The following is a 24,358-nucleotide window of genomic DNA, read 5'->3' as shown; positions in this document are numbered from 1 at the left end:
CCCAAACATCTGGTAATCTAGTGGTTTCTGAGTAAGTGGGAGCCTTGCTAGAATGTTGCCCCGGGGATGCATGCTATGGGACTGCCTTGGTTCTAGAATAACTAAATTCCTTGGATGGAATCCAAAATGGACCTGGCTTATACCAAATTAACTCTGCAGCATGCAATGCTATAGCGAACTTTCAATATATATTACTTTTACTATGAATTTCAGAAACCAAACAATAATAGGTGACAACTGTTTTATGTGGCAAATGTTCGCTTCTGCTGCCACAAGCAACTCTGGGTAAGCAGTAAGCTTTGATACAATTCTCTGAGGTAAACAATGTCTTTAAATAAAAAGACAATCTAATACTGTTAGCCACGAGCCCAAAGAAAAGAAGGAGCTAGCCAGGTTACCTGTAGGGGGTGAGATTGTTGAGAGGTGGAGGAGTATCACAGGTGTCGTATGTTTCTAAGACAGGTACGGGGAGAGAGCTTCTGTCAAAAAGCTTCTGGTCTTGAACGGTAGAGCTTCTGAAGGCCTTTCGGGTGTTGATTCCTTGTAGTGACACTGAGAAGATGGAAGGCATTAGAAAATGGACGACAGGCTATTTGAGCAAACACTGAGTCACACCAGTCGGAGAGGCCTCAGCTGCTACGTTTCTTGGCTGCGGCTGTCTGCAGCCAGGTTTTTTTTTTTTCTTCTCCCCCTCTGGGGAAGCCCCACAAGGCTGTCAGCAGCCCAGCCATTTCATGACTGAACAAAATGAGGCAACACAAAGGTTTACTATGTGGCCAGATCTAGCAGGCCTCTCCTTAGGAGGAATGAATCTTCCAAGTACTTTTATGGTAGCAAAACAAGATTGGGGGAGGGGGAATCTGAGAGAGGGAATTGGGGGAATGGGAGAGAGGGAGTGTTTCTCTACACCACCCCGGCTTGGGTCATTTCAAAGCAGAACTCCATAGGTCTCTGTGATTTCTCCCCTCACTTTTTTTTTTATAAATCAGGGGAAAAGAATTCTACGAAAGTGCTCAGCGGAGCCTGCAAATGCTGAGCTCGGCTTCCTCACCTTCTTCTTCCTTGGGGTCCAGCTGAGTGACTTTCACTTGTAGGCGCTCGACCCTCTCAGCCAGGGAGCTTACCCGACAGGCAAAGGTGTTTGCCTGAATAAAAAGCTCTCCAAAAATGTCCTCTGCATATTTACCTGAAAGAGCAAAGAAACCAAGTCACTAGTGCATAAAAGTGACATAAATGGTCAGAAACTGGCTACTAAGGATCACACTCCCCACCTGGCGATCACCCCTCCTCCCCGCAAGGCTGTGGGTTATATGTAGGTGCCTACTCTTGGAGACAGAGGCAGACGCCCTCCGTAGCTTGGGCACTCTGCATATGTTCTACCAGAGTCTTCTTGGCAAACTCTGAACAATCATGAAACTCAAAGCAGGCTGAGTAAAATCGAAAAATAAAAATACAAAAATGAGTCCTAGAAGGGTAGACAAGATGTCTACCCATTTGCCGACAGCCCTTAGCCCCTTGCCCCTCTGCAAAAGCACTTTGTAAAATGGTTCTGGAAAACAGGCTGGGAGTTAGAAGGTCCTTCTAGGTGTCTACAATTAACATGGAAAATAAGAAATTACATCCTCAGTGGAGCCTCGGAAATACATTGAACCACCATGATGAGCTGTGGTATCTTCCAGGAGCCCTGAACTTAGCAACTCACAGCAGAGACTTACAACCTCTTCTCAGGGGTGAAAAGGTTATTTTATGTTTTATAACCTAGAACTTTGAAAGTCTTTGCTCTAGGTTATAATCCTTCAAATCTACATCTCAGGGAACAAGTAAAACGCTGAAACTTTCAAACCCTCCCTGAAAAACAACATACCAGTGGTCTCTTTCCACAATGTCCTGTTTTTTAGAAAAAGGGTTCCGTATTTCCGTACTTTCAACCCTGGAATGTAAGGAGAATTTGCAGCCAAAGAAACATAACAGCAATTTGACGCTCCTTCCATATTGTCATTCCAAGCCACAAAGCACATTCTTGCTAGGAATGAAAAGTGGTGCATACAAACAAATACACCATCTGAGTTTCTCACTTGCAAGGTGAAGGCAATAAGTGACTGTGCTCAACCAAAAGATAATTTCTTTGAGAACTATTTAAAGTAGGCTCTGATTTTTAGCTTCCAAACTTCATTTATGCTTACTCTACACTTGAGGGGGAAAAAATGAGTGCAAAAGGCCAAAACTGCACCTTCAGGGTGACCTGCAGCTCACCTTCCCAGTGTAACCTGGAGAGTAAGGATAAGACCAATCAACTGCACATTTTGAACTGCTGGTAAATTTAGTCGATGAGGAGTTTCTAATCAAGGAAAGGAGCAAGTCTGCATACTGAATGGTTTTGTGATCTAAACAGCCCTGGGAAGCTCCTGGGCTCAAAGGACTCACACTGGCTAACGAGCTGCACTGCTGAATTTCTCCCTGCTGAGGATCCTATCTGATCCCTGTCCACAACATGGCTAAGTTCCTATTTGAAAACATATTGTATCATGCTTATGCAGGTAATGGAAAATTATGAGTGGAAGGCTAAATGCAACATTACGTGTGGAAAATAAACCAGGCTCAAAAATATCTGTTAACCACCCAGCTGTTCTGGAGGAAAAGAAAACCCCAAATTAACTTACCTTTAGGTCACTAAGAGAGTACCTAGGATTTCCTGCTCCTCACTGAAGGTAGCAGTGATAGTGGGTGTAGAGGCTTAGTGCGGCACAGTGGTTTTCAAGATAAAATCTTACAAAGAACGCCAACATACAAAAAATGGTAACACAGAGAAGGCTATTTGAAGAGCCAGTGAGGTGGTGTGAAGGCTTCCCCACCGTCACATCACGTCAGGCCCAAGGCACACTTAAGAACTGTAAGATGATACATGGAAGGAGGAGGGCACTTCAAACCAGAAACTATAGATTTAAGTCTCAATTCTTTCTGTTTATACCTGTGTACGCTTCAGCAAGTCACAAGCCTCAGTTTCCTCACCTGTAAAACAGGGATAACTAAATCTAACTCACCAACATGTCATGGGATTAAATGAGAGGAAAATGTAAGTAGTTACAATGACATTCTTCCTCATATCGCTCAACCACATCAGATGACTTTTAAGAGTGTGAATATCGGCCGGCCCGGTGGCTCAGGCAGTTGGAGCTCCGTGTTCCTAATGCCGAAGGCTGCCGGTTTGATTCCCACGTGGGCCAGTGGGCTCTCAACCACAAGGTTGCCAGGTTTGATTCCGGTTCGACTCCCGCAAGGGATGGTGGGCTCCGCCCCCTGCAACTAACAACGGCAACTGAACCTGGAACTGAGCTGCGCCCTCCACAACTAAGACTGAAAGGACAACAACTTGACTTAGAAAAAGTCCTGGAAGTACACACTGTTCCCCAATAAAGTCCTGTTCCCCTTCCCCAATAAAATCTTTAAAAAAGGGGGGGGCAGTGTGACTATCTAAATATTCTAAGTTTTACGCTTAGAGGAAATTTTAAATATAATTCCAGTCTGTAATTTTGATAGTCCCTATTCTTCAAGTACTAAAAATTATTCCAACCCCTGAAAACAGAAGAGTGCTACTTATATAGGAGGAAAACAAAGTGCCTTGTTCAGAGTTAAATCTCGCTCATTCGGATTACTAAAATAGACCTGCTGTCACATCAGGACATTCCCAATAGATATCACATTTTGCAAAAGATTCCAGAAGCAGTCTTCAATTTTTTTTTTCCCTTAGCAGAACTCTTCACATGAAATCTTATATGGAACTGGAACAGGAAAAACTGATTTTTCACAATGTGAAGCTCCTCTTTTTGAAGTCTGAGTGAGAGTCTTGGAAGCCCCCAATGGTATAGCCCCACCACACTCGGTTAGAAACCCCAATATCATAGCACGATTTCTTAATAAGCCCACAAGTGGGGTTCCACTCTTCTGGGGGGTCAAAAGTTCTGGCTGGCTGGATGTGCCTTTATTTCCTAAGACATGGCAACCTGATACGTGAAATACCAATCTCACTGCACTAAGGGAAAATAAGAATTCTGGATATGCTATCACGGAGCAACCCATGGCTGTGGAATTTTTAGTTTTGTGCTTTATCCATTCCATAATCAGACTTTCCCTACTAGACTGAGCACTTTTGGCTACTGTGTTTCCTCAAAAATAAGACCTAGCCAGACAATCAGCTCTAATGAGTCTTTTGGAGCAAAAATTAATATAAAACCGGTCTTATTTTACTATAAGACCCGGTATAATGTAATATAATATAAAATAATAATAATATAATATCACACCGAGTATAATATAATATGACATAATATAATATAATACTGGTCTTATATGAATTTTTGCTCCAAAAGATGCAGTAAAGCTGATTGTCCGGCGAGGTCTTATTTTCGGGGAAACAGGGACAATACAACATATGAGGCCCCTCTGCTAGACGGAATTCTAGCATCTTTCAAGGCCTGGTTCAAATGTAACCTCTTCCCTGAAGCCTTCCTTGACCCTCCCTATCCCCACCTGTGCCCCTCTCCCCACAGCAAGTATTCCTTCCTTCCCTGTATTCACTGTGCACCAACAGCATGAAAAGGTGGAGAGAACACAGACATGAATTATTCAACAAACATGCCAGGTACTATACAAGATAGACACTGGGGTTCAAGGACAAACAACTTGTGATTACTGCCTTCAAAGAATTTTTAATTTAATATAAGAGGTATAATTTTCAATATAACATGGTAGGTAATAATTCCGGCATATAACAGAAGCTCAGAGGAGCACTTAGTACAACCTGGAGGAGGAGATCCCGGAATTGGGCCTTAAAGATCAGCCACAAGGATGGCAAGGGGTCTCCAGACAGGGGTAACAGCAAGGGTACCACATGGAGGTCTGAATGTGCTCTGTCTCGGGGGAACTACACGCAGTTGATAATTCACTCTTTCTTGCTTCCTTTCCCCCCTCTTTTTTCTCTTTCATTTTAAAGGAATCTTTTAAGAAGATTGTAAAATGGGAGAAGATGGATTGCAGAAGAGGAGGCTGGAAAGGAAGACAGGTCTTGAGTCCTGAATGCCAGGCCAAGGCACTTCGATAATTCCATAGTGAGGAACAGGGGAGATGCAGTTAACATTTGTACTGTCAGTTTAAAAACACTTTCTAAGTTACAAAAGTTAACACAGACTTAACTTTTAAAAAATTCAAACAACTCAGACTTATGAAAGTAAAATGTGAGATTTTGTATTTTGGGCAGGCTACTCTGGCAGGGGTATAGGTTTAAGATTTATAAGATTTGTGGGTTTATAGGTTTAAGGGGGTTGATCAGAGAAAGAGAGGCCAGACGGAGGCGAGGGCAATAGTTTAGGTGAGAGTGAGTAAAGGTCTGAACCAGGGCTGTGTTGACAGAGACAGAGAGATGCCAGAAGTCCTTAGGAAGTCTGACTTGCCTCTTACTGGCTGTTGTCTCTCTAGGCAAGTTACCTTACTTATCTGAGCCTCCATTTCTTCATCTGAAAAATGGGAACACCACCACCTACTCTCACAGGATTACTGAGAGGATTAAATGAGCTGATGTATGTAAAGGTCCTACAAAAACCTGGCATAAAATAGGCAATCAACAAATGGGAGTTCCCTTTCTCCATTCTCTTTAAGAATTATTTATTTCTGTCTCCTCTGGTAGATCATGAGCTCCTGGAAGGCAGAGATCATTTATCACTGTATCCCCTCAGCATCTGGCACATAAAATATCATATAAAAATACATGTTTATATGATAAAGAAAGGGTTAGTTAGCTCCGAAGTCTAAGGAAATCTGGTTTCTGTAGGCACAAGCTGAGCCGGCCCTCAGGTCCACTTCTTCAGACAAGCAGGTCTGATCACAAGTGGGAGAGTGAGCAATGGCATCCATCAACAGTACCCTGGAAAAACACCTGAGAGGGAGCATAACTCCTGCTGAGTGAGAATAAGAAGCATCATTAGCTAGATGTCCTTTGTCCTATAGAGAAGGAACCAGTGTGTGATTGACTTCCACCCATTTGGCCTTCTCAGAGTGACAGAAGCAGAAATGATGCTTTTAAGAAGCAGTGGGGCTCTCTGCAGCCTTCATGTGCTTCCTTGTCAGCCGCACTGCTGTTGCACCGCTGTCAGTGCTCCTTTGTGTAAGACAGGCACCGGCAGGGTTTCGTTTCTTCGTGACGCCCATCCAGGTTTCCCTAAGCCCTGGATCAACCGACATGGCCTCTGAGCTAGGTGAAGGCTTAGGAATCTCAGACCCCATACATCATCTGGTCACAGAGCTCTGTCTCCTCAGGCCCCTATTGGAAAGGCAGGGTCTATTACTATCTGGGGGACTGCAGACTTTGATATTCCACTGCCTTCACGAAGGGCAGTGATGCGGTAGGAGGGGTGTCTGAAATAATTCACACCCAGATGCCTTTGCTAAGGAAGATCAGTAAAATGGCATTTTGACAGAGGTTCTTATGGGAGCTGGAGTGGCACTAGACAAACGCACAGCCTATCCAAGCATCTGCCCTTCCCATACCTCGGCTTCAAGCAAACAAAGTCAGCTTGATTCAGAATGAAATCCAAACCACATGCATGTACCCCACCCAAGGCAGTCTCATTCATTCTTGCCAATTAAAAAAAAAAATTACAGTTGAGCTGGCTTTCTCTCAGCTCCAAAACAGACTGGGCTACCCCCCATCTTCCTCCTAAAGAAGAATGGCTCCAGCTACAATTTGTGTCACTGTTGTGTTCACGCAGCTTGCAAAACTCCCAATACCCCAGAGACCGCAGAAGTAATTTGTACCCTGAACTTGGACCTGGGGGCTTGCTGCACAATTAAATGTGTACTAGGGTAGACAAGTCAGCCAGAATCTCTCTGAGTGCATGTTTGCTTTACTCCTCTTTGGGAAGAAAAGGGGGGTTGTCGGGTAGATAAAGACTATTGGCACATTTGAGGCTTCAACAAAGTCAGGCTACATCGAACAGCTCGTGCAATTACAGGCACATTCCCCAACCCAAGATACTGCTCTGTGAACCTCCCACTTTACACACAGAGAATTCTGCTCTGTCATTCCATCTGCAGTTTCTGCTGCAGCCCTTCCTGCCACCCTTCCCACAGATTTCTTTTGAAGCAGGTGGAGGGGGAGGGGGAGGGACCCTAGAGGGTGGTGGTAGATGAAGAAAGGGTTGAAGGGAAGCATCTGTACCAAAAAGGAGCCTCTCTTTGGGGAGGGGGAGGCAGGATGCATTTTCGCATTACCTAGGGAAGGCAGATGGGGGAGAAATAGGAACACAGGAGGAGAAGGAAACTAAATAAAGAGTACCAACGACCCCTGAGGGCAAAGCACAGGCTCTCTGCGGCACTCACTCAGGCTGCCCAGCTGTCGGATGACATTTGCCAGGGTGATGTTGGTCATGCATTCCAGCTCGCTTCTAACGCTCGGCAGCGTCTGACGGCACAGGTGCCTTGGCTCGATGTTCCTCGTTACTAACGGCATGGTGGACCTGCTTCAGGCAATGTTCTGAATGATGAAAAACAACCTAAAAAAGAAATAACAGGAAAGTATTACTCAACCACAAATTCCAGGCACACTAGGGCTGTGCGAGTCTTTTTCTTTTGTCTTGCTCTGATCTAAAACAGCTTTAAAATCATCTTCTCTCTCCCTATCTTTTTTTCTTTTTTAGACCCCCTCACTCCCCAACCCCCCATTTTTTTAAAGGTTTGCTCACAGAAGGCTTGACGGATAAGTTTAGTAATTCTGACCTGGTGACTGCTGACTGAGGTACACAGGCAGCATAAAAACCTAAAAACCTTAAAATAACAACTATGCTCCAACCAACAAGAGTCTCCAGAGGCAAGGAGGCATGGTCAGAAAACTGCCCATTCAGCAGATCCTACGTAACGGTGCAGAGATCCATCCTATCCGTGAGGTGTCCACCACCAGGACAGATCAGATTGCAGATGATCAATTATAAGGATCAAAGAAGGGCTTCTGTCATCTGATAATCTCCACACTGAAATTAAGCTGCCAACCGTGAGGCCACTGATGTACCTCAGGACGTATACCTTCTCCAGTCCTTCCCTGATGGAGGACTGCTAATGTACAACTGAATGCTAGCTGTCAGTATCTATTAACACTACTAAAATTTCATCTGTAAACTGACCAAATGAAAGACTATATCAATGAAAATTTTACATGTTCAATATGTCAAACATGATGCCGAGTACACTGTGCTATTAAGATTCCCTAGCCTTTTCTCTTCTACCCAACAAGCTCCCTTTCTCTCTCCCATCCGGTTTAACACACCTGGGCCAAAGGGCTCTTAAGACAGCAGGAAGTGTCTGGAGCAGATCCGGAAACCTTCCAGTTACTGTTTCTTATCCGGTCGGCTGAGCCCCTTTCCCTAGGAAATCCCCCAGCACTTCAGGTTCATGCTGAGCTATTGTTTTAGAGTTAGATTACCAAATTCCTAGCTTTACAAGGATAGGAGCAGGTTTTAGTCTCAACAAAATGGATATGACTATAGCCAAAGCACACTGGCCTGTCGTCCTGTTTCCCTATCTTGTGAAACTAATGACATCTAAAAACAGTCTAATGATTTTTGTGCTAGGGAAAATGGCAAATTCACTTCAAATAAAAAGGTAACATATCCAAGTCCCCATTATTGCAAATTCCTCTTAAACAAAAAAGCAAAACAGGTTTACTTACATCAAATCTTAAAACACCAGTTCATCACCAAAACAGTTGATTATGAATTAAAAAATGCTTGAACCAAGCTAAATATCATAGATCTTAAAAGTGAACCAACATACTGTAGAACCAAAAGCAAAAAAAATAAATAAATAAAAGCCCTTCAGGCTCAAAGAGGGAGTAGCAGAACCCTTTTGGAACAGACTGCTCCTTCTTATGGACATTCTGATCTGCTAAGAGTAAAAATAAAACAGGAAGCCAGCAGCTTGGGGAACAAGATTTCCTGTCACCAACAGCAACAGCCCAAGAACCAAGAGAATCAGCTGTTTGCTCATAACTTTGAACCTCCCTTTAATAGTCACTGTGTGGCAGCTGTGCCTATCTTTGGGGTGCAGAGGTGTTTCCTGAATATTTGTCTACTGTCTAAGGAAATAAATTTCATTCTGTTCCTCTAAGTTCCCCTTTGACTCATCAGGTTTTTTAACTCAAACTCTGGACTTTTCCTTTTCAGTCTAACTCTTCTCCTCTTTCACTTAATGTAAAGGGTATCAGATACTAAAGATGCAATCTTTAGTAACTCATGGTAAAAAGAGAGAGTTTAGAGCAGGAAAGCAGGAAGGGGTTAACAAATAAAAGAACCTCTCAGGGCTCTGTATGCCACCATCCAGATGCCCTCAGACTCCCATATTTCAAGCTTTCTGGAAGAACCTGAAACTCAAAAATGCAGTCAGAGATGATTGAAAACCACCACGTGGTTCCCTCCATTAGCAATAATTTCAGCTTCTCAGAAGACCCAAAGGAGCCAATTCCTCTTGAAATTCTGTGTTGAACGTGGCCAGTGACAGGGCATTCCAGAAGTTGTCTCTGGACACCTAATGGAAACTGGATTCCAGATGGGGAGGCAGGGGGCAACCTGTAACACCTTGGTTCTTTAGTATTAATGCTTTCCCAAGTGGTTTGGGAAAGCAGACACTAATGGAGCCAACTCTATGTCATATGGGTAGGGTTTACCTGAAATCAAATTTTCAATTGCAAGATTGCTTTCTCTTGCCAAATAAACCAGCTCCCATAACCAGCTAAAGAGTACTCCAGAAAAGACAATGTCCATAACCATCAAGACAAAACAATTAGAAAAGTATATCTGCTACTAAAAAAAGTCATTTAATATGTTTCAGAGCCACCAAAGAGAGAAAAGAGTCCCTGTTATATGGAATTACCTGCATCGCTGCTTATTTTTGTTTTGAATACAAAAGGTTAGTTATATTTTGCATAAGAAATATTCAATTATCATGATCTGAACCACAACAATAACTCGACCAAGAAAAAAAAAATCCTACGTTCAGGTGAACACAAACCTAGAAATGGACAAAGACTTCTAGGCTCTTGACTCTCTCAGCTTCAAGTTGTGGAGTTGAGACACGTTGGGTTAATCCTGAGTAGCTGTGTGATCTCAGGCAAATTTCCTAGAGACATTAAATAATGTAACATATATAAAATGTCCACTACCAGGCTAAAAAAAGGTAGTTACTTGTAGTTCTATGGACCCTCACCAAATCTTTCAGAAAAATCAATTTTATTCATTGATAAATCTATTTTAAAAGTTTTGTGTGCTTTTTTAAAGTGTGTTTTTCCAGGACCCATCAGCTCCAAGTCAAGTAGTTGTTTCAATCTACCATGTTTTCCCAAAAATACCTAGCCAGACAGTCAGCTCTAATGCGTCTTTTGGAACAAAAATTAATGTAAGACCCGGTCTTATATTATAGTAAAATAAGACTGGGCCTTACACTAATTTTTGCTCCAAAAGACGCATTAGAGCTGACTGTCCGGCTGGGGGGAACACAGTAGTTGTGGAGAGTGGGGCTCACAGTGGCCCATGTGGGGACTGAACCAGCAACATTGTTAAGAGCACTGCCCTCTAACCAACTGAGCTAACTGGCCACCCGTTAAAACAGTTTTAACCCTGAACTTATTATACAGAACACAACAGTCACATATATTTAAAGATGAAACATTAGACTTCAATGAAATTTGGTGAGTTTTTTTCTGGAGATTGCTCCCAGTCATGCTTCTGGACCTACTAAAGAACATATATTCTTTCTCTCTCTTCCACTTTCATACTGGGTTCCTCATCTGAACCACAGAACAAACAAAATGATTAGAGTGACTATTTTCTCAGTTCTCCTCAAGACTGTACATAACTAGCACCATTCCAGAGGCACTGGAGAAAAGTTAATATATTACATACAATGGATGCCTAATGGCACCAGGGTTTAATTCTCTCATAGAAATCCAGTTGAGAAAGGCTCATCTATCACCAGTAGTCATTTAGTGGTATGTTTGAGGAGAACTGGGTGCTGAGGAACTGCTGAATTAAGGAAGCATCACGGTCAAATCTGCATTTTAGACAAATCATTCTAACAGAAGCAAAGAAGTTATATTTGGGCAGGAGAAGGCGGAAGGTAAAGACCGGCTGGGAAAGTCTTCACAGGCCAAAGAAGGAGACAATAGAATTGGAGAGGCCCACCACAGCTAGCAAATACGAACTGAAAAACCACAGACAGGTTACAGGGGTGAGTCCTGATATATAGCAAAACTCCTGACAGTTTTGTGCATTTATACTCACAAGTGATAAAATGTATGTTTCTTTATTAAGTATCATGGAAAGAGCTAATGCTAGTGTCAGTTGACAGAAATGAAGAGAAAGTGAAGAAAACCAAGAAAGTAGTGGTTCTTAGCTGAGAAAAGAAGGTTTGAACACATGGACAGTGAAATGCTCTGTCTTCATAGAATCAATAAAGTTCTTTTTTCAGTTATACTTTTACTTTAAGGAAACTATATGCCACAGAAGTGTTTGCTAATTTGGGGATTGGAGATGGTCTTACTTAGGGGGATGTTACATAGGGAAGGAATTAAATTAGAACCGCTGAGAAGATAAAAGTTACAAGGAAGTAGATTTCAGTTTAGTTAGTTCCCTTCCATTAGAGCTGTCCTATATTCGAATGGGTTCTCTGTAGAAGTCATGAGTTCCCCAGTACCATCCTCTGGATGACCAGCTCTCAGGAATGTTGGGGGGGACATTCCTAGACTATGAAGATGTTGAGAGGTCAGACTGGATGACTTCTACAATGGCTTCTAAATCAAAGATGACAGGATTCTCACTCTGGGCTTCAGTTTCCTTATCGGAAAAATAAAGGGACTAAGCTGGATGATCTTTATCTGAAACTCCTGGATTTGCTTCTACCTAAGCTGCCAGACCTCCTCGCTTGGCCAACATCCACTTGCATTCCGAACACAAAGCCAGAGCAGGTCTAGGGACTACAGATAGGGGTGAATCGTGGCCATGAATCAAGCGATTCTCCAGGTCTAGAGTCTTCTAGTCACCAGGACCCAGCATCCAGAATGGTCCAAAGGATGCCCCACACTGAGCCCTGAGGTTAAGTTATTTAGAGCCTGGGAGGCTCCCAGACTGATCTGGGAGTTGACCACCCAAAAAATTAGCTTTGGCCCACTTCCAGACATCCAGCCAGGCTCAGCAGCAACCCCCATCTTTACCCCTGGCTATTTCCAGCCTAAGGGACTTGAGAATGAGTCTAAGAACAAATAAAAGACTTCAGGCATCCCTTCCAAGCCACGGCCGGGCAGTACATCGACTAGTCTAGACTGTCAGTACCATGCAGGGATTCATGCTTTGAATTGACAACTGGATGAGGTGTTCTTTCAGGTCCCTTCAAACAGTAAGATTCTGTTACTCTCTATATTTGAAGTTATCATGGAATATTTATATATCATATTTGGTCAGTGTAAAGTCAAAAGAAGACTTTGACACCCAGCCTACACTCTGAACTCTCACAACTCGGATCCCAATAGGCTGCAGCAGGAGTGGGGTGAGAGGAGAGGTGGGAACTGAGAGGATAGAAGAAGGTAATAAAGGAAGGCTGCATGTGAGAGGGAGGATGCACTCATTAGTACCCCACTCTCTGAATTCCTGTTATTACCAGGACAGAAGACAGATGACTGCTTGATCTGGCAATGATCTTTATTAGTAGCTGTTTATTATAAATAAACAACACTTCACTTAGAGTCAAGGTCACTGATAACACCTGCAGATTTCTATGGTCACATCCAAAGGCAAGTATATCCGAGCTATAGCAATAACCATAACAACAGAAATGCTTCTCAAGGCAGTTCCTCTTTGAAACATACCCCCAAAATGCTGATCAGCAGTAGCTGGGGATGACAACACGTGGGGATGTTGTATGTGTGGCAATTAGAACTTCTGCTTTTTCACTTCAGCATTTCCCACTGTTCTATAGTTAACAGCATTTGCATGGGGGCATATGAGAAGAGCTTTAGTTTGTAGACCAGTTTCCCCTTTAAGAGCTAAATTTCTTTATGTTAAAGATTATGCATTCCAAAAGGGTTCAAAAATTTCAATTGAAAAGTCAAATAATCATTTGACTTCAAAATGATCAACACCACACAGGCTTACTGTAATCTAAGTTTATCTAGTAAAATGTTGAAAGGCGCTTCACGCCGGTGCAGGTAGCCATGCCCATTACCTTGGAACCACCACCAGGATGAATGCCTCATTGTAGACTGAGCGCACCCACCCACTTCCTGTTGAAATACAGGGTGGGGCTGAACCTACAAATACGACCAGACTCTCTCAACACAAGGTATTACTGACAAATCAGGTTAGCTCACTAATGTCCGAAAGAGCTGGTAAGACAAAAATGGAAGTCCTGGGACAGAGAAAGTATCTGACAGGGAGAACCAAGAAGAAGAGCTTACTTGTGATGTAAAACCAGGAGAAATTTCCAATTTCATAAAGGAATGATACCAACTATGGACCTACACTCAAGAAACGTAAGGCTCCTTCTTGTCCTGATTTAGTTTGGGGAAAGTAGCCCAGGAAACAGGACTTCTCAACTCCACGACCTTACTCCTTGAGCACACTGTACGTCTATCACAGACCATTCACACCTGGCAATTCCATAGCTTTCCATTATCTTGGGGGGACAATACCACTTTTTGTTCTTACCTTTATTACTCCTCAGGCTTTAATCACAGCTTGCTCTTAAAGCTAAAATTGGGGGATCACTTTCCTCTTTAAAATTGGTTTCTTCTAGTATCAACTATTCCATGGAAAACTGCCTCTTAAATGACCAAAATTGGGTTTTCTTTTTAGTAGGATCCATCTGGTTGTCCAAAAGAAAATGCATTTAAACTGTATCAGAAACGTGAATTCTAGTCCTTACTTAGTCTAATGATGACTGGCAATTGGAGAAAAAAATGTCAATTCATCCTTCTAGTTCAGCTGTGAACTGCACTAAAAAAATAAGCTTAAGAGATGCTGTATGCAAGTGAGGTTTTGTTTGCAAAGTACTCTGAACTCCAAAAAAAAATTTATTCACATAAAATATTTCTTGTATCTCTATCTTGGCCCAAGTTCCTTGTTATGGATCCACTTAAATTACATAGGGTCTACAATGTTATCATTGACGATTTTCTGTCAGACACAAAGTTCATTTTACTTTCCCAGTTTAATGCCAATTTCTAGCAATACCCAATTCATCAAAATGGAATGGTTTGAAATATTCCAAACTATCCATCTAAATGGGCTTACTTTTATACTGTGATTGGATAAATATAAATTATGACTGATTTAACTCAGACATGGAGAAATCTTACCCCTAATATTTGTAGGTACTCAAGTACCAGATTTCTTTCAGCTATAATCAATTGAACATTATATTCAGAGGAGTTTAACGTAAAAAACAACTAAGCTGCTCTGAAAAATATATACCAACACACAAAAGTATCAAACCTCAGCAAATCAGTTCACAAGATTACTAGAAATATGTCAATAACTCACAATATTGTAATAATAAACCCCAACAGAAGTCGCCTTCATGTTTGAGAGCTTCCTTTCTTATTTACAGCCAATGACAGAAGAGGGATCTCTAGTTGGTGCCGCTCAAAACTTTGAGCTAAGAGGACAGATACAAAATGCATTCGTCTCCAAGTACCTGATTTGAGTACCTGGGAGGAAGCCAGAATCTGGGCATGTGTTGCCATAAAGGAAACACACAGTTGGCTTTTACGGAAGAGTGTCTAATCCTACTTTACTACCTTGCTCAGAGATGGAAAGGATGGAGATAGGCTGTACCCTTTCTTTCCTGGTTCCTGCAAGGAGCAGTGAGTACTGCACTAGGTTAAGCTCCCTACAGACAAGGCACTGGAGCACCCACTGCTGAATTAGATACAAGGGCAGGTTTGAAAATGAGGGAAGAAGGAGATAATCAGAGCCGAATCGCACATCAGGCACCAAGTAAGTCTCATTTCATCCTGCCAGCTGTCTAACCATTCATTTTAATCTCTATGATGCCTCACTTCATACTTCAAGCTTCTGTGCAGTAACTGCTCCCTCTCTGGGATGGAAAGGCCAAAAAAGAAACCGACTTTACACAACTGAGAAAGGCCAGGGGAAAAAAGGTTGCAGAGCAACAACAAAAAAGGAAATTCAGCAAAATGTTTTGCTGACAGCTCAGGGCAATATACAAACATACCGCGTGGTCATGGAGCAGGCAGAAGCAGTAGTCCTGGGTGTGACTGTTAATATACCAACTTAAGTGAAGAGAGAGACCTAGCAACCACAACTACATCTGAACACCAGGGAGTGGAATTATGGAGCAAACTGACATTCAATTCCATATCAACTATTCTACTCTGCCAGCTGTAACAAGAATTCATTCCTGAAAAAGTGTCACACACTCATCTGTCACTAATGGCCAAGCCGCCAGCAACTAAGAGGGGAGCTGTACATCTACTTCCTCTCACAAGGTCTGTTCACCACTCAATACATGGGATTTATAAGGAAAAGTCCTTGAGCAGAGGGGAAAGTAAGTACCCATTCTTTTCTTCTACCCTCAGTTTACCAGGCGGTTCCCAAGGCCCTCAGGACCGACCTAATAAGCAGTGGTGCAGAGCAGCAAGAATGGGGACACTAAGAGAGAGGTGTGGGTTTCAACTCACGACCACCAAATTTTAGCTCTGGGACCTTGGTAAACAGTTAAATCTCTTAGTCTGTTTCCTAATCTGTTAAATTCGTATAATGATTCCTAGTTCATAAAGTTGTAAAGAAAAATGAAATAATGCATGTAGACAATGCTTAACATAGTACCTGGCACAGAACAGATTATTGCGGTGGTCGTGGTGGTGGTGGTGGTGGAGGAAGTACTAGCTCTACATCTATCTAGCATTTAACTATGGGCCAGGCACTGTTCTAAATGTTTTTACGTGGCTCTCTTAACCATTAAACAACACTACTACTAACCAAGCTTTAGGTTGTATTAATGGTTAAGTACTAATTATAGTACTCTCACTAATCAATGAATATTTATCAAGTAGACACTAGAAGACACAAAGTATAAACTCCCCCCCTTGACTCCAAGAGCTTGCAATTTAATTGAACCAGATAAAACCAAAGTAACAATATGGCAAAGTTCAGTTATCAAATGAATAATGCAGTCAATGATGACAATAGAAAGGATGGAAAGATCACTGAATTGAAGGGACTGAGCCGATTTCCTGGAACAAAGGTCTGAACTGGGCAGGATTTGTATTTAAAACATAAAGAAGGGATGGTTTTTCAGGTGGAGATAATACAAGCAGAAGTGTTGAACTCTACCACTAAAAATATAGAGAAAAATCACAATTCTAATGGGCTTTTACCGTATTTCATCAAGTCTAAGATGCAACTGATTGTTAAGATGCATCATGATTCAAGAGATGTTAAAATGTAGGGGAAATGTACATCTCAGAATCAATGAAATATATTTCTTTTTATAATGAGAGGGTGGACAAGATGATCTTTAAAAGTTCTCTCCAACCCTAAAATGCTGATTCTATAACTCAGACTTACAAGAGAATATTCAAATTTTACCAAACAACACCATGGGAGGAACAAAATTAATAAATATAAGAGACTGGAACCATACTCTATTATTTCTTTGCAAGGCTAAAAGATCTACCGTCTCACTAGTATGTTCATGTTTCCCTTTACAGTTCTAACAGCTGTTTTAATGTCCTTGCCTGCTAATTCTATCATCTTTGTCATTTCTACTGACTGATTTTTCTCCTAGTTATGGGCCACATTTTCCTGGCAAGTCTGGTAACTTTTAATTGGATGTGGGACACTGATTTTACAGTGTTGAATATCTAGCATTGCCGTCTTCATTTCAAGAGTGTTAAGCTTTGTTACTTCAGTTACTTTAGTTCAGTGTGATACCTCTGGGGGCTTGTTTTTAAGCTTTTTAGGGTGGGTGTAGAGTAGCCTTTACTCTATGACTATTTCAACTCCAGTACAAAGATGTGGCCCTTCTACAATCTCTACTAAACACTCAGTGAGCAACGTGGGCTCTCCACTAGGGCAGGTAGGAACACTAACACCTCCCCACTCTGGGAACCAGACAGCTCATAGCTTCCTGGTCACTCTTTCCCCAACCTCCTGGAGTTTGACCCCAGGCATGTGTGTGGTCAGCAAAGACTCAAGGGGACCTTGAGAAGATTCCTAGAGCAGATTTTTGGCATAGCTCTCCCCTTTCCAGGACTCTATCCCACAGCTTCCAGAGGCCTCCACCTCCCCTGAACTACAATATTTGTCTCTTCAGTTCAGCAAGACCAATGTGCTCGCCTAAGGATCTCCCACCTGCTCCATGGTTAGAACACATATTTAGGCAGAAGCCAGAGTGATCACGTGGCTCTCCTCTATTTCCCTTCTAGAAGGGATATGCTTATGGTGATGATAGCCCTGTGCTTCCTATTTAGTCAGGATTGATTTCCACTCTAGTTTCGCAAGGCGCCCAATCATAAAAAGGTATTGTAAAATTTTTCAAGTCACACTAATTTCAACTTATCTTCAGTAAGTGTATATCATGGGTACTTTCAGAAAAAATAACAGCAAAAAGTGGGTGTCTTGAAATTAAATAAGAAAGCACAGCAAGTAGAAAGGATAGCATCACCATAAGCAAATAACATACCTGAATAACATATCTAATTAGTTTTTTGAATGATCACAGTTGAGAACAATGAACGAAAATTTCTTTTTTTCAAATTAATACACATATATAGGTGCTTACCACATTTAAAAAATCAATATAACTTGGTGAACCCAGAGGCATGTTCGGTCAAGGGAATCAAGGATTCCCTGAGCCACTAGTTCTCGGACTGCAGGCTGGTTAATCTCTCTGAGCCGCATCTGTAAAATGGGGGAAATAAAACCTACCTCATAGGATGGCTCTAAGGATAAAATGAGATAACATATGTAAGCCTTCTAGGGGAATGCCTAACACCCAGTAGGTACTCAGTAACGGACAGCTCTCATCATTACTAATTCAAAGGAATGCTGAGCCAGTTTGGACTCACCGCCTAGTGGTAATGAAATAATCTAAGGAGAGCAGGTCAAATTAAGCACACTGAGCACCACACAAAGGGCTCTCCTAATTGGTCCTCTTTTCTTTGGTCTCAGTGGAGACTTAGTAGTAGGTGGGCCTCTTACCTTCTAAGACAGATTCTCCAGGAGTGTGGAGACAAATGCTGAGAAAGGAATGGATGGCCTCTGCTTACATTATGCCAATTTTCAGGATTAAGACAAAGGGTATCAGACTTCCATATCATAGTCAAGAGTCAGTTCAGTATTTTCACTTTAGGCACTTTGAAAGCAAAATAGTCTCAAAGGGACTGTTATCTGGATTGTGGCATTTCTTTAAAAAACAAAACAAGGCCGGCCCGGTGGCTCAGGCGATTAGAGCTCCGTGCTCCAAACTCGGAAGGCTGCTGGTTCGATTCCCACATGGACCAGTGGGCTCTCAACCACAAGGTTGCCAGTTCAACTCCTCGAGTCCCCCAAGGAATGGTGGGCTCCACCCCCTGCAACTAAGATTGAACACAGCACCTTGAGCTGAGCTGCTGCTGAGCTCCCGGATGGCTCAGTTGGTTGAAGCATGTCCTCTCAACCACAAGGTAGCCAGTTCGACTCCCGCAAGGGATGGTGGGCTGCGCCCCCTGCAACTAACAACAGCAACTGGACCTGGAGCTGAGCTGCGCCCTCCACAACTAAGACTGAAAGGACAACAACTTGACTTGGAAAAAAGTCCTGGAAGTACACACTGTTCCCCAATAAAGTCCTGTTCCCCTTCCCCAATAAAATCTTTAAAACAAAACAAAACCCTTTCATCTTAAAGGCGCAAGGCAAATGTCACCACTTCTAAGAAGGCTTCTTTGACTCCTCTCTGGGGTCTGAAGTCATTTCTCCCTCTCCAAAAGTTCCAAAGAGGTACACTGAACCTTTTTTTAATGACAGTCACTACATTCTATTTTGTAACACAGGTTTTTGGAGTGTACAACTCTCTGAATACAGGAACTGAAAAACAAAATATCTTTAAACCTAACAGAAGTAGTAGTCCCAACAGCAGCTATCTGGAGACAAGGTGGGGGGTTCTTACATCTGCTCAATAAACATTTGTTGAATGCCTAAGAAGTGCCACTCATTTACTCACATTTTGTTGACAATCTCTAATCCTCAAACAATGCTGCAAGGTAAGCAGTAGCATTCTGATTTGACAGTTGAGAAAACTAAAACTGAGTAAGAGCGATTCTGTAACTTTATCAAAGTCAGTCAGCTTTTAAACCCATGTCCATCTGTATCCAAAGTTCATGCTCTTTCCATGACACCATAAGCTGATGCTTCATGAAACACCCAAACCAAGAAGTTAGACAAATATGTCCGTATTTCTCGTGTTCATGTACAAGTGCCACCAAACCCGACTAGTTTCTTCCCCCTTGAAAAAAAGACTGCAGGCTAACACAAGAAAGTCTTCCTGACATATTTACCCTAGAACTGAAATGGTGTTAATGAGGATAACACACTGCTTTCTCCCTCTCTACACCCAATTTTAGCCAGCTGCTCAGGAGCTCACATCTTTCACTTTAAACAACATAAACACTGTCTCATTTAAAGTGCCAGCCTCAGACAACGTGTTCAGATGCTATTGCTTTTCAAACAAACTCCTGTTTTCAAACAGCTAGGCATTTGGGGTTCCGTCACTTTTGACGGGTTACTTTTATCTATAGGGTCCCTGAGAGTGACTTTAAGTTTTATTCTCTGTGCACTGTTCAGCTCATCAAATCTTGTCATTGGGGACTTTTTTTTAAAAGCAGCTAATCTTTCATCTTCTTTTACAATGAACCAAAACACATTCCTATGGGTAATTCCTAAACTGTATATGTATATTTTAAAAAATAATATTCATCTGACCATTCTTCAAAAAGCACAGTTGTTTTTCCTTTTTAGCCCAAGTAAAGATAATTATATTAAAAGTGAGTTTCCCCCATCTCTTTCTGCATATGGGGAATACTGAAACGATAAGTCTTTTTTTAATTATTAAATGTAAATAGCTTATTAAATATAATCCAATTACTTTAATTGTAAAAAGGAAGTAATTACAATATGTACATGTATTCTTGCCTAGTAGATTTAATATCTTAAATTAATCTTTTCAGCGTTAATATTCTAAATTAACCTTTGACATTAGAAAAATGCAAGAAACTGATGTCTCTTTTAAAATATATATATATATATATATATATATATATATATATATATGTATTTTATGGATCTTTGGTGTGATTTCACCCAGAAACAATTTTAGTGGGAACAGCCCCACTCCCACGGAGAGGGGTTATTAAATACCACCTGCCCCAACTGAACTGTTATTTCTTGTCTGCCGTAAATCATGTTAAAGGGTCTGTTTTAAATTCTAATGCCTTCCTGAGACAAAAAGCCAAGAGATGACTTCTGTGGCATTCAAATCATCACAAAAGCTTTACTTAGAAGACAATTCCACACCAAAATCTGTTAGAACCATGTCTGGTATAGTGGCCTACATTTTCCATTATCTAATTTCCATTCTGTTACTGCCAATCATAGCTCACAGAGACCACCCCCAATCATTCTTCTTGCTCTCTGGCCTCTAGGCCCTCAAGTTTGTCATGAAAACTTTTTTCCTCAACAGCCCTCTGGTTCTTTGGTTTTTACTCTTTCTTGGTGACCAACGGTAGTAAATAAATTGCATAGCTAAGTCTCCATGAATTGTTTTGAAAATGGAGTCTGCCGTGGTCTGTGCACTGAAGAACTTCTATTAAAATGCAGGGGAAAGGCTTACATAGAAGAGGAATTAAGAAGATTGAACTTTGTCTCCCGCCTAAGAAAAATCTAACAATGAGTGTTAAGATAGGAATATGTATTTAGAAAAATTTAAATTTTATTTAAATTAACACAGAACTTCTTCCCAACTTTAGAAATAGCAAGAACTGTATGAATATATATGTTGTACAGGTAACAACTGGGGCCATGTTTATACAACACTTTCCCTCCAACGTAAAGAAGTTCTATTTAAAGCACTAAACAGCATCATGTGTTTTCAGCAACTCTCCAGGATTTCACCAAAATAGATTTTCCTGTTCAGACCCTGTATTAAAGAGTCAAAGGTGCAGCTCTGCCTCATTGTACCATTTCCCAAAACGAATGAATGAAACGGAGGAGGCTGCCTGTGACTAACCCCCTTTGGTCATTCAGACAGCAGCCATGCTTCAGCCGCTCCTGACTGCAGAAGGCTGGCTTCTGCTGTCATCCAGGCGAACTATGGAAAGCTATTTTATGATCAGAAAGGATAGTGACATGGGTCACTGTGGGTTCCCTCATCCCAAACCCTGTAATGGATTCTGAACAGTTGCCAAAGGGTCGCAGAAGAAATGACGCCCAATGCCTGGTAATGATCAGTCCTCCAGAAGGAAAGTGCCATTAAAAGACAAGAAGTAATCTCAGGTAAAAAGTGCACCAGCAGCAAAAACTAAGCCCCTTTCGAGATTTAAATGATTCGAGTCTCATCTTGATAAACAAGTATTTTTGTACAAAATATATCTTATTAGGCTAGCCCTTGAAAGTTAAAAAGATGCCTTTAAATGGCTGCTGACCTAAAATTGCCATGTCCCATGCGTTCAAGGGGTTGATTTTCCAGAAAAGGACAGGAAGATGCCAAATTCTGTACAACAGAGATCAGAATTCTATTTGGTGAACCTATTCTGCACCTGTGGAAGCAAAAAAATGACTGGCTCACACCCCCAAGAGGGAGGACGGTATTTATGTGGGCTCTCCCTATGACCTCTTTGGCAGCCTTTTTTTGTAAGAAGTCCTTTTTTTGAGGCTGAGGGGTGGGCCCAGGACTTTCAACTACCCATTCAAGCAGGGTTACCATTCCCCTCCTCCATAATTAAGTTCCTTTTCCCACTGTCCATGCATGCATGAATTGCGGTGACACTGACATGGAGGCCTGACGTTAGTCTTTGAAGGTCATTTGAATCCCCTTTCTTCCAAGCTGCCGGAAAAGCGATGCATCACCTACTTCACAATGCTCGAATGTAGGGTTTGACTCGATGGTACTCAAAGTGGAGTCGCTTAAAGCATAAAAAGAGAAAGGACTCCAAATTCAAGTTATCATAAAAAGAACAAATCAAAGAAATAAAACATGATCAATCTCAGTTGCTCAAGAGACAACAGTAATAGAAACACTAACCAGCTAACACTGGGTGAGTGAGAACACTTCCACTTGATAATTCCTTTTATTTAGGGAAGTAGAAGAGGTCATTCATAATATGGCTCTCATACGGCTCCAATCTCACCTCCTATCACATCTTCATGCATACATACCCTTCCCTGAAGTCCTACAGACCTTTCCATAGCTCCCCATTGCATCATGTTCTTCTTGCCATCACACTATCGCTCAAGTCTGACCACCCACCACACCCCCACCAACTTCTACCATCTTCCAAGATTGAACCCAAGTGAAATATCTCCCTCGACATGCTTTGCAGCAAAGGAGGTTGGTTCCCTTTCTTCCATACACTCTTTAAACTTCCGGAACACCCTGTGCATGCCTAGCCCAGCACACTAAATTAAAACGACTGATTTTCTTACTTGCTCTCTCACTAGACTGAATCTGTGAGGATGGTCATCAGTCATCGCTAATCCCAGTGTCTACTACCATGCTAGGCCCTGAGAGAATGCTCAGTAAGTATCTATCAAATGAATAAAGTCACAGTTAGTGGCTCTTGTGTTTTGGTCCTTATGCAGGTGAGGATGGGGAGGGTGTCTGGACTTCATCTTACAGCACTGCTGCCTGATGGAAAATAACCCAATCTGAATAGCCCAAGTTCAACCTCTGTTTTAGACTTAAAATTCCTAATAGCTCATCAGATCACAAGACAGGATCTACATACACTCTCCAAGTCCTAGGAAATGATCAGGGGTCCAATCTGATACAGAGAAGAGGGACACGTCAAAAATTAAAAACAAAGGGTGGCCAATTGGCTAAGTTGGTTGGAGGGCAGTGCTGATGGCAGCGGGGTTTGCCAGTTTAGTCCCCACATGGGCCACTGTGAGCTGCACCCTCCTTAAAACAAACAAACAAACAAACAAATAAATATTAAAAACTAAGGCCACTCTGACCAACGCAAGCTATCCGCCACCTCCCTTTTATTCATGCACCTCAAAGCTCTTACTCCCTAATGTAAAGAGAAAAAATGATAGTTATCAGCCAAAGATAAATTTCCAAAAAGGCTAATAAGGAAAGTCGGAATAGGGTAAGTCATCAAAATCAGCACGTGTCTAAAGCTTGAAAGAAATCCAGGCTGTCATTAAAATCACCAGGCACTTGGCCTAAAATGTTAATAAGCCTCTGAACCTTTCCTTTCCCTCCCAAATCAGCTTCCTGCTTCCCTCCCCTCAGTACTTTTTCCCCACCTACCAGCCTGCCTGCCTTTCTCTTTCCCTTACTTTTCCTTTCTTCCTTCCTTTATAAATACAGATAGAGAATCTGGCAAACAAATGACAGCTTCAAGCTACATGTGGGATTTGTATAAAGTGATTATTCGTTCATTGGTTTGTTCGTTCATTCATTCAATGAACCTTATGTACTTGGCACTGTGCCACATACTAGGAATATACTCGTAATTCAACACTGCCCCTGCCCTCACGAAGACTGAAAACTACTGAAGGAGACAAAGCAGAAAATACTACTCTGTGGTAAGTGTGACTACAAATGTTAAGCTCAAGGTGTAATGGAAGCATCCAGCTCAGGCTAGGGGCGGGGGGGGGGGGGGTCAGTTAAGAAAGGGTGTCTTAAAGGACAAAAAGGTTAGTTAACAGAAGTTTCAGGTGGAGGGAGCAGTGTGTGCAGAGGCAAACAGTGTTCCAGGAACAGCAAATAGCTTGGTGCGGCTGAAGTGCAGGAAGTCATGAGTGATGAAGCTAATAAGGCAGACAGAAGCTGAGGCACAGAGAGCCTTGTATGCCACACGATAGCACTTGGAGTGTGCTGAAGGCTACTGGGAACTATTTAAGATTGAGGCCAGAGAGTGACATGATGGATTTGCATTTAGAAAGCTCTCTCTGGCAGCAGCTGGAGAAGGTACTACATGAAGGGGTGAAAGACTGAGGCAGTAATCCAAGTGGAAGCACTTCTAATTGATCCATAGAATCTACATAATGGGGGAGTTGCAACATAAGATGATAAAGTGTTCTATACTGAGTTTGAGACCAGGTTG

At 41.9% G+C, this 24,358-nt stretch overlaps 1 protein-coding gene across 4 annotated transcripts in view; it reads right to left on the bottom strand.

The window, feature by feature from the left end:
• Positions 1-24,358, bottom strand: part of WASF2 (WASP family member 2) — a 61,644-nt gene that overhangs the window by 12,541 nt on the left and 24,745 nt on the right. Inside the window, exons 1-4 of one of the 4 annotated variants that reach the window (XM_081057427.1) lie at positions 10,051-10,070; positions 7,372-7,544; positions 1,052-1,186; positions 399-552 (exon numbers count right to left, since the gene is read on the bottom strand). In XM_081057427.1, the coding sequence (XP_080913553.1) occupies positions 399-552; positions 1,052-1,186; positions 7,372-7,501 (419 nt within the window). In that variant the 5' untranslated portion in view covers positions 7,502-7,544; positions 10,051-10,070. Of the gene's footprint in view, positions 1-398; positions 553-1,051; positions 1,187-7,371; positions 7,545-7,767; positions 7,789-8,713; positions 8,869-10,050; positions 10,071-24,358 lie in introns of those variants that run through there. The other 3 variants (XM_081057426.1, XM_081057428.1, XM_081057425.1) reach the window with 3 other exon arrangements.

Source organism: Rhinolophus hipposideros (genome assembly GCF_964194185.1).
Source record: "Rhinolophus hipposideros genome assembly, chromosome: 8".
NCBI lineage: Eukaryota > Metazoa > Chordata > Mammalia > Chiroptera > Rhinolophidae > Rhinolophus > Rhinolophus hipposideros.
This window is presented reverse-complemented; position numbering and strand designations above follow the sequence as displayed.